The 11,384-nt window shown below is 34.5% G+C and overlaps 1 protein-coding gene across 3 annotated transcripts in view; it reads right to left on the bottom strand.

Moving 5' to 3' along the window:
* Positions 1-745: 745 nt before the first annotated feature.
* BCHE (butyrylcholinesterase) overlaps positions 746-11,384 on the bottom strand; it is a 31,007-nt gene continuing 20,368 nt past the window's right edge. For 2 of the 3 annotated variants that reach the window (XM_032193787.1, XM_032193785.1), the window contains exons 3-4: positions 7,384-7,550; positions 746-1,064 (exon numbers count right to left, since the gene is read on the bottom strand). In XM_032193787.1, coding sequence (XP_032049678.1) covers positions 937-1,064; positions 7,384-7,550 — 295 coding nt within the window. In that variant the 3' untranslated portion in view covers positions 746-936. Of the gene's footprint in view, positions 1,065-5,080; positions 5,209-7,383; positions 7,551-11,384 lie in introns of all 3 variants that reach the window. The other variant, XM_032193786.1, reaches the window with a different exon arrangement.

Raw genomic sequence — 11,384 nt, 5'->3', positions numbered from 1 at the left:
GATGAGCTTGCTAGATTGATGAAGAACAGATTGATATTCTTCTAGATGTATAAAAATGTATCCTTTGTGTTCTAGTAAATATGGGCCTGTCTCTTGACTGCGAGACAACTCAGTGGACAAAAATGTTCGTAATTGGAGCTTACCTCCATTGCAGAGACTTGGTGAAGACAATTGGGTGCCTGAGCAGGGAAAGCTGTGAATGTATTACTTTGTAAATCTGTAGCTTTTTCTCCATGAAAAAAAAGGATAGCAGAAGCACAAGTCTGTTTTTCTGGCTTATTTCACCTTTGCACTTGCAGAGAATGCAGATGATTTAAGTCTTCAATAGATAGTTTGAATACCCTCTTACTATGGCTTAGTCCTACAGATTTTGCCATAAAGAAGCAATGATTCAGGCTTTAATGAGCATCTTAAAACTTTTTGGTCTAACAAGCAAATATCATTTGGTGTGTCCAGCAAAGTTGTTATCTCTTTATATTTATGTCAATTAAATTATGTCTGAAGCAAGGTTTAAGTGCTGTGGCATTGCAGTTAAAGATCAAAAATGATTGTGTTTTGCATGGCAATGCTATAAACCACTGCTATTTCTACTAAAAAAATATAAAATAAAAAAATCCATTTTTCTATAACGGATTACATTGTATCTTTGAAGTATGAATTTAAGCAGCTAGTGTTTATATGTACATCATTAATCTTCAGACATTAATCTCTATAGTCCTATTTAACACACTGAAGCTTCAAAGGGTACGGATGCCTTATATTGTTTATTGAGATATGAGGTAAAATATAAATGAAAGATCTGGGGAATCAAAATTATATCCATAACTTTTTTTTTTTCAGTCTGCATAATATATTTAATGCTAGGTGTGTTAGAAAGCTACCTGTATACTTGCCTTGATGAACAGTAACACGGAAATACTGGAAAGGGTAAACATATTAATTAGAGCCTGCACATCTCTCCTTCTTGCTAGTGTAATCATTAAATTGATTTTTCCAGTCTGACATGTAATTGTTCCAGCGATGGAATCCTGCTTTCCACTCTCGTTCTGCTTCATCAATATTTCCTGTAAAACATGAAATGGGTTACACTAATCTAAATTTGAATCTCTTTATATGCTAATTGAAAAATAATTTTGATTATCAATGTCACTTGCTCTAAATATATTATAGGAAGGTCTTTTGTCTCTTTTTCTCAAGCCTGGAATGACAGAAATTCAGTGACTAACACTTTATCTTTAGATCAGGAAGGAAGGCCTGCAAAGATGTCATTCAGGCACACTTCCGGGTGATAAAGATGTTTAGGTATGGGGTTGTTGCTTCTGGATAATATTCTGTCCATCAAACTTGTAATTTTAATGACACAAACCCTCTTTTTTGTGAAATCCTCAAAGTATTACTTTGGTTCAATATATTCCACAGTGAAGCCTACATACTTCCAAAAGTATAATGGCAATATTGCCATTAGTTTCAATGGATTACAATGGGTGGCCAGGATTTCACTGTACTTTGAAATAAATCTGCATGTTTAATGTGTAAGAGATACAAGTTCGGAGATGGGCACTGCAAGATATGCATAATGTCAATGTGAAATTTTCTTTTTTCTTTTTCATTCTAGCCCATATAAAGCATTTGCTGACTAATCCTGTGTCCCAAGGCAATATTTATTGCCAAATTTGTTATAGGCTTCAGAGCAGAGGGTGAGGATGAAAAGAATAATAAAAATATATCATTTTGCAAAGTTTCCAGAGTATCTTATGGACAGGGATCACTTCCTCCAGTCCCAGAAGGTAATTAACCCTAGAGAGCAATGAAGTGACCTTGCAGGAACAATACATACAACTACTAAAGGAAAGATAAAATATACAGGGTCCATTACATGCTATGAGTTATTATTTTGGGTCAGTTGCAGACTTTTTCTTAAAGTTTAGAAACCATTTATGATCTATGATTGCCTGTATTCATTTTGCACCTAATTATCTCAGTATCCCATATTGACATAGCTTGCTTCCAAAAAAAATGTGGTAATTGTGTTCATGAGATAACAGTTCCATGGTTTCTTTATGCTCTTTTGACTTTATGTTCTTCTGCTGCAATAGAGCATAGGCCCTTTTCCACCATAAAAACACCCTTTCCCCCTTTTTTATGATCTGCCAGCACTGCAAGTTTAGCTGGTTATGTGAAAATGAAATACTTTTGTGTTTTACACATCAGTAGAGAAAATATTCTGGAAAGAGAGTTAACAGATTTGGAGATTCAGTTTGGAGAAGCATCCAGTAATTTGGTTGCTTATCTGCAGTTCAGCTCAACATTTCCAAACCTTTTTGGTCTGGAAATCCAGATGGCAATTTAATGAGACTTTGAAATGAGATTTACATTACTTTGTTCCAGTGAGACCAGAAATAAAACCAAGATACTTTTTCTTGGGGAGGTTCTGTACATCTTTTTGTAGCCAGAAGTGAAATTGTGAAGAAAAAACATAGGAAGAAATATTAAAAAGTTAACCAAATTCCTCTCAGTTCAAAGAAGTAAATAAGCTTGGCTATATCAGAGTTCAAAGAAAACTTCAGGTCATTTTTATTTTTTTTTTCTGCTAGCCATAGTTGTGATTAACTCAAAGAGCATTTGTAAATGTTGGTAACAATAAAAGCATGTTTTGATTACTAAGCTATGCAGATATGATTCACAGAACTATAGGGAGAAGATATCCATGTCATTTTACTTTCCTGACCCTCGGAACACATCTTTGCATGTTTCTCAATTTAAAGAATTATCCAGGGTCTTAGAGCCAAATTTTAATTATCAGATGGATTGGTAGTTTGATGTATGAACCATTACTGGTATTACTTGGAGAAAAATACCTAAACCTTATTTCTTGACTTATTCTGGATTATGGATTCCAAGTTTTATTTATACAGGTAAACCTTCCACTTATGAATTCAAAAAACTGTTCCTTCTTTAATTATTCAGGTTTAGAAGTGTTTGAAGTCTTAATGTGCAGAAAGTGTTTCTGCTCAAAGACGTTAGAAACTGGAATAGCTCTATCATACAGACATCTTCAATAAAAGTCACTGGTCTAGAGTGTAAATTATGAGACATTTCAGCGTTTCTTAAAGATCATTGTGAAGAAGCAAGTGAACTAAAGAAAGCAGACAATGAGAAATTTAGACTAGCCACCATTATGAATCTAAAAGACAAAAAGGAGAAAGGAAAACACTGAAATAAGAACTTGGATTCCTATTTGTTTGCTTTTTTCAGTGATAAGATCCAAATTGAAGTCACAAGTCAATGCATCCCATTATCACTAACATCATCAATCTCTCTGAAGCAACCACCTATGACTTAGATGAGCTGACAGCTAGAAGGCAAAATAAAAAAATAAAATAAAATAGAAAAAGATTAGGGAATTCAACTTGACTGATAATTATAGCTCAGAGTAGTGAGTCCTGCAATACTCTAGTAGTCAGCTACAGTGAAGTTATATGGAGTCTTTAAGATAGTCCCAAACTTTGTACTAATACCAATTAGCCTAATACAGAATGTAGTGAAGTTTCCAAGGAGAAAAGGAGAGATTTCAGGAGGCAGTGAATCATACCATACTGCTTAGAAAGGTCTCAGATTAACAGAACAAAAAAACAACCAAACAACATAAAAAAAGTTTTTTGTTTTTTGTTTTTTTCTTTTTTATTCTTCAGCAGTGTCAGCACAGACAGCTGGCATTTCTTTCCACATAGGCATACAGCCCTCAATTCAAAGGCATTATAGCAAAGTTAAATTTATCTCCATACCATCATTTGTTGCTCTGCTAGATATGCCAATAAAGTGCTAATCTTGAATTTATTTTTGTAGTATTAACATTAAACTTGGGACAAAGGCCATGTAGCTGTTATGATACAGTATAATTAATAAGGGATGACAAATAGGAGTTATTATTTTTTGTCCTTCTCAACAGCTCATAGATGCTGGTACCCTGCAAATTTCTTGATTCATTAGTGTGATAAACACTAAGTTTACACTGTAGTCTCTCATGGTGATAGCTTCCACACAAGATTTCAGAAAGGAGAAAACAAATAAATAGTATCTCTACTGAGAGCACTACTTTTGGGTAGACCTGTGCGGTGTCGAGAGTTGGACTTGATGATCCTTAAGGGTCCCTTCCAACTCAGGATATTCTATGATTCTATGATTCTATGATTCTACTTCAGTATCTTCATATTAAATGATCTTTAGTCACACACTCTGAATATCAATTCCTTTTTTAAAAAAACAAAACATTATATTTTTATTTTGAAGGACTTCAACATCATCATCATCATCTTCTTCTTCTTCTAAAAGGCAATAGCTCTACCTGGGAGGCAAAGTATTGTAAGGGCTCTTCTCCCTCTTATGACCCAGGATGCAAGATGCTGGAGCAAGAAAGAATTAAGATTATAGAGGCAGATGGCTGCCATAGGCACACTGAGTAGGATTTTACTTTATCAGTATCTGCGCTACTATTGGTGAGGCTACTTTTGATTAATTCACTTTTCTGCATGCATAATGAGTGCAGCACATAGCCCCATGGAAATAGAAAACTAATTGTGATGATGGCTTTTCTAATTCATCATATTTTTAATAGTCTGAATACCCTGAGTGTTTAGCTCTATAGAATACAGATGCTGTTGAGAGGATCATAGCAAATGCAACGATTTGGGTTATTACTAGTCAAGGGGTTGAACTTTTCTCTGTCTCCATATTAAAATATTTTCAGAGTTTATGCGTTTACTATTTAATACAATGTATTTATATTAGCTATTTTGAAGTTTGATTTTTTCTAGATGATATATGATGCCAAATAATGTCTGGTACAATTATACCAAACAAAATGGAAATTTATGTATTATATGTATTAGACGCTAAAATAGCAATGGAACAGAAATGGAAGACTTGGCTGCCTGCAGCTTTGTATAATCTAGAGAAACAGGTATATAAATAGGTAGGGCTCTGGATGCATTAATAATTGTATTAAGGAGGTAGAGTCTTAACGTAGATGCTTTTATAATTAACATATGATTGCTCTAAAAGCTACTTAAGAGTCACTTACTGTTTACTGTCCCTCCAGTGTGTTTCTTTTAGAAGCAGTCATCAGAAACTGGTGTGGTGGTTGTCCCGGTGCTCGTGCCCTCGAATGAAACATTAAATGCTGGATGCTCCCGGCTTGTCTTTGGGTGACTGTGAATGGAGGGTATTCTAAGTGTGGTTAGCCCTTTTCAATAGGGTGGAAATTTGTGTGCAACTGTGTCAACCTGGAACTTAAGAGCCCACATAAGGCATATCTAGGTATGGGTTATCTGGGTTGTGATTCTTAACAAGTTTAACCTGAAACCACAGGTTTGGACTTGTGTCTTCAGTTATACTCTTTCACATTGAAATTGAAGCAGAAGACATTGAGAAATCTTCCAAAATCATATAAAATACTGTGGAAATATAAAGGCTGGTATTATATGTGGCTGTTACTGTTAGTGTGTGAGTTTTTTATTTTATTTTTTATTAATTTTCTCAGCCCACAACCATGACTTTTTTTTTTTTTTTTGGGGGGGGGGGGAGGGAAGGAGGGAGGGTATCTATAAGGTTTTGTTGCTTGAGGAAAAGATCTAACCATAAATATTTTCTAATATTTTCCTCTCTAGTATATTTAAATGCTTCAGTCTTACCCAGTCTGCCATAGGAGCATGCTCGCTCAGATGCTGGAATACATTTGGCCATGACATATGGATAAGACATTGAAGGCACAGCATGGCTTGTGCAATGAGTGGGTCACTGACTAAGCGAGTGGTTCACCAACAAGTGCATCCATGTCAAACCCTGACCACTTGGATCAATTAGAATTTCCCTTTCAATGTCTGCAAAATAAATCAGCTTGATTGCTTTCTTCAAGTTTTAAATGTGTGAATGATGTAGTCCTATTTTGTCTATCTGAATGCAGCTTGAACTACAGATTGCAATAATGATGACAAAATTTCCTTGCATCTTGTTTTCTGTCATCTTATATCACGTTAAAGTAACCCTGCTCATCTAAGAATATTTCTATAGAAGAAGAGATTGTCCCTCAAAAGATAAAAAATACTTGTATTTATGGCACTCACTGTCCTGTCAGTTCTTTTGAGCATAAAAGGAAATGCAAAATACTATTTCCATGAAGAAAATTATTACAGTACAAAGTACTATATCATGATCGCAAGTAGAAATGTAAATGTTTCTTTGTCGGAATTATATAAGATAGTGTAGGAAACATATAAAATATAAAACCACAGTATTTTTGCTACAATATTTCAAGGACTGATAGATGTAGATACATAACAAAACGGCGGTACTTAACCATACTCTTGTTTTATTTCTAGATTAGAATCCAAGCACAATGATTCTTTAATTTTTGCTAAGAATACACATGGTTAATTAACCATGTAGATTTATGTTGTAAAATTACTGAATATGGTAGATAAAGTGATATATTTATGTCTCCCAGCAGATCCAGTGTTGCTTCATCATCTCTCACACCACAGGATCATGCAAAACAATTCTGCTGTCCTGACAAGATGTGTTGAACTATGTCTGGTGATGTGCTCCGTTCTGCTCTGGCGTGGAGCATTTGGTTATGCACAGTCCATTTTCAAGGCACACATTACTCAGTAGGAGTTCACAGCCAGATTAGAAAAATGTGTAAAATTGTTCAGTTCTCCTGGTTCAGCATAAAGGGATTGTCAGAAATGGAGAAACCTCCCTAAAATCCATCCATAATTTGGAATACCATGATTTTAAAATCACAGAATAGGCTTTATAAATTATTCATTTCACCTCCTGATTTTTATTCTCTTGATTTAATTTAGAAACATCTCTTGAATTGAGAGAGGATAAAATTTGAGCCATAACACAATTATACGTTCAAATTAGGAAGGAACAAATTATTTCAGAAAGAATCATCTGTGCACCATGAAAGTTTACATTTTTTTTAAGACTAACATTCAAATTGAATCTTACAGAAAGCTTGTAAATTACTAATTAACCTTTAAAAAGTGTATCGTATTTTTGAAGTGAGACTTTTTTACTCCAAACTACAGATTGCATTTCCAGAGCTGCAAAATCACTTTAAAAAAGCAATTCCTTTTGAAGTCCAGAAGTACAAATGCTTAGTCTGTTTGGTGGGCTTTACAAAAACTGTGGCTTCAGGCTTCAGGCTTCTCAAGAAAATCTATGCCATTGGAAGTTTTGTCCAACATCTGAAAATCTCATGGAAATAGAGCTACAAATAGAAATGTAAAGATTTAAACTGAACTACCACGTCAATACCAAGTAGATGAGCCTTGTCCAAAGCAGTTCAAATAAAAGTATCTATAAAACCATTTTTACCTGTCATTTCCAGAACTTTGGGAAAAAAAGTATTCCAGAATCGACACTGCTGAGAACGTAGCTTTGTCAGCACTTCTGAAGCATCAGTATTTAATGTTAAATATTTTTGTTCAGCACTGGTGAAGACTGGCCATCTTGTTCCATTAATCAGGGTCCCATTTGGATTTCTAAATGAAAAAGAGAAACATTTCATTTTGAATGAGAAATTATCACATCAGATGAGGATTTGTTGGTTAATTGATTGGTTGGTTGGCTTTTAACTTAACAGTTAACAGCTTATCTATGTTAGCTTGAATTACTGATGTACACTTTTGTAAGTGACAGAAAAAAAAAAAAAAAAGAAAAAGAAGCAAAAATTGGTTTAAGTTCATAAGTTCATTATATATATATATATATATATAAAGTAATATATAAGCATTATGGTTTATATTTTAAATCCTTTACCTAAGGAAAATGTTAATAAACTACCATATACAAGCTACACATGTTGAATTTGGAGATTCTCACAGAAGCTGTACATTATTGAGGGTGAGTTAAGAACAAGTAAATTACTTTGGGGGGTTGAGTGATTCATGTTTTAGTTTCAGTGATGCTGATCACTTCAGATAGACAAACAGATTGGACTAAATGACTCAGATGAAAAATACAAGTAAAGGTTCAGAAGTGTCTAAATTTTGGATCAGAGGTATCTATAGTGGGAGAGAAAAGAATTATTTCTCATTAAGAAGGAACAGTTCCTCCCTGAAGTGCACTGAGCTCCATTAGTGGAGTGCCAAACATGAACAGTATCAAATCTGCTGGAAACTGGGAAGAACGACAGAGCACTTGGCTCTTTATAACACACACTCCACACATTAAAGGATCACAGCTGTTAGTATTAAAATAGTTGTGACAAATATTCCTAATACAATAGAATTCGTAAGGTTGTAGGGAGAGACTGATTAACATTCAAAGGAACAGACAGATCCAGTTTTTCCCTCCAAAAAGGACATGTAGCACCTATAGGATTTATCTCCATGACTAGAGGAAAAAAAAAAAAAAAAAAAAAAAAGGTTTAAGTGTGTAGAAGAACAAAATGTGGAATGTTGCATTAGGGAACAAATGAGACAGAATATGATTTTTAGAAAAAGTGATCTGGGACTGTTTAAAAAATAAATCTATGTTAGCTCTGAAGAGGTTAGAAGACAAATTAAGCATCTTATTTCAGTGCAAGCAGAACTCATTTTCTTTGCTAGAAGATGATATAAGGAATGGGTTTTAGAGCAGAAAAACAGTAGTCGGTGATCCTTGGCATGATAAATTAAGGAACAGTAGAAGGTGAGCTTATTTGGTTACTTCCATTTTGCTTTTCACCAAGAGTTCCCAGAAGGCAGCGGTCAGACAGGAGTCCAATATGTGTGAAGCCCACTTGAGTGATGCTTGCCAAGTATGAGAACAAGGTACTCGGCATAGGTGGGAACAGTCAGAGCATAAGATTCAGCCACTGAAATAATATGGAAACCTAGCAGTTCACACAGAACAAGTCAAATATTTGGCCCATGTTTTAGCATTCTGCTTTACTCCAGATTCCTTAACACCAAGTATCCACCACTTACAGAAACATCATCTTAGAGTAAGAGATTTAGCATGCCATTTCCCAATTGGCTCACTTCTTTACTGATTTTTCTTTACTAATTTTGTTCTGATTAACTTATGGAACCCTTTTTAACTGCACATTTCTTTGTGGCTCATGAAAACGATGACTTAAACAGAGCTGACTTGCACTTCAGTTCAAGATCAGAACACTAATGGTGCTGTCAGTATTCATTTAACAGCTTTTATGCTATGAAATAAATCATGACATTCCACATTGTAATTTACAGGTGTGTGTGGGATTGTACAATGACTACAGATGTATTTTACTAAAAATTATTGAAAGAAATATGAGAGCATTTTGAAATACGTGAACCTGCTGATTATGACATTCTTTCTGCATTTCCAGAATGCTTACTGTTCAAAGAAATGTCCAGTAATTTCCTTTTTAGCTCTGCTACTCAAAATTTCCAGAGTTAACATACAGTTCTCAGATATAGCAAAGCAGAGAGATCACAGGAGTATCATTTTTAATTGGTAAGAACGAGTTATAATTATAACCTTGTTGTCCTATCACAATTACTTTTGATTCCTTCTTGCTAATTACTTTGTGATGAAAATTGCACAGAAAAAAAAAAAAAAAAAAAAAAAAAAGGTAAAATTCAATGGTCTCTGGACCAAGCCCAAATTTTTATCTTTTTTTTTTTTTTTTTTTTTTAAATAATTAAAAAATTGTGAGATATGTCCTCACCAAACAGAAAGGGACACAATATACTCCACAACCCTATCTCTGAAATTGCATCATGATCATGCAGGGCTTGGGCCACACATCTTAGGATGGATCTTGTGCATTTACTTCTTCAAACACTAATATCATTTCTTAGACTTCTGTCCCTATCTGTAAGCTCTAGTTAGGGAAGACCTTCCTTTTGTTCAGAGAGAATGCAAGCTTCTTCAATGAATATTTTAGGAAGCAACTAGCTTATTTTCTATACACCTTTCCATGTGTGCAGGAGTGAGTCTTGACACAATTAAGTGCAATTATTTGAATTGCTCCTAGAGAAGAGAAGAAGAAAAGAACAACCTTGTGTTTAAACTTTGATGTAAACAGAATTTGTTTCAATATTTCTGTTATTTTTTCTTCTTTACATGTGCCCTGAAGTGTAGGCTGGATTTTCTCTACTTTCTGACAGTGGTACTGAAGTTCACTCAGTTATTTCACTAAGGTATGTGTTTAAGGCAGCCAAACTTATTTTCTCATTAACTTGAAAAACAGAGTACTTTGGGGGCTCAATCTCCACTAAAGTTGTTGTGTACTACCTTCACACATACATATGCTCCCACTGAAGTTCGTGAGCCTTATTTTAATCCTCTGCTTAGTGGAATTTGCTTGTTATTGTTTACTGTTACTAAGATCATACCCTCCCTCTTTGGGTATTGTACAGCCATAACTGTCAATAACATTCAATTCTCAAGACTCATTCCTAGTAAACATTCAAGATTTGACAAAGCAGGAGTGAAGAGGGTTTCAGAGGAGCTTATTCGCTGATAATTTCTGGATATTTTATGTTCTTATTCAAAAACCTCAGAAAGAGAATGTTAATTTGGTGCAGATTGAATGCAATAACCTGAACAGAGTTCTGTTAATCATAATAAACATACCCGCATTACCATTCTCATTAATATGATCAATATAGCCTGGAAAACCATACTAATTTACTGAATATTTGTTAATATTGACATGTCAGGCAGAACATAATATTCAGTATTACAGATGGCTTATCAAACACATCCAGAAAAAATTAATTCAATACCTAACTAGTTTTTTATTATTATTATTTTGTAAGCACATACAATATAATGTCTCTGTAAAATACAGTTTTTATTTTGGGGAGTGAACTTTGAATTGTTTTCACTCTGCTGTTGTATCACCATTTAACAGAGTGCTTCCTTTGTACGTTTACATTATACTTTGATATAGTCCATAAAGAAAAAAAAAAATAATAATAAAAATCTGTGCTAGCTGTCTTGGAAAATGGTTTAGGCATAATTTACCTTCTTAATGAGTGTTGTAAACACTAACTGCACCACATGCTAGCTTAGATTGTCCCAGGCTTTCACTCTATTCCTATTTGGCTGCTCTGTTTGTAAAAGGATCAGGTTAACACCTTGTGTGTTTCTCTAGAGAAAACAACAACAACTAAACAACAACAACAACAAAAACATCCTTTTAGCTATCTAACACGGATGAATTATATCAACCCAACCTCACTAAGAGATTCAGAAGCTGAAACACAGCTCTGCTTGCAGTCCCTGGTAGCCCCTTCCTCTAGATAGGCCTGCCTGGAAGACCACAGACAAATACTGCTTCTGCCTGGCTGCAGCTGTTCATAGAGATATTGCTCCCTGAGAGGAAGCACATACTAATT

Source organism: Aythya fuligula, chromosome 9 (assembly GCF_009819795.1).
Source record: "Aythya fuligula isolate bAytFul2 chromosome 9, bAytFul2.pri, whole genome shotgun sequence".
Classification (NCBI taxonomy): Eukaryota; Metazoa; Chordata; class Aves; order Anseriformes; family Anatidae; genus Aythya; species Aythya fuligula.
Note: the sequence above shows the minus strand (reverse complement) of the source record. Positions and strands in the feature narration are given on the sequence as shown.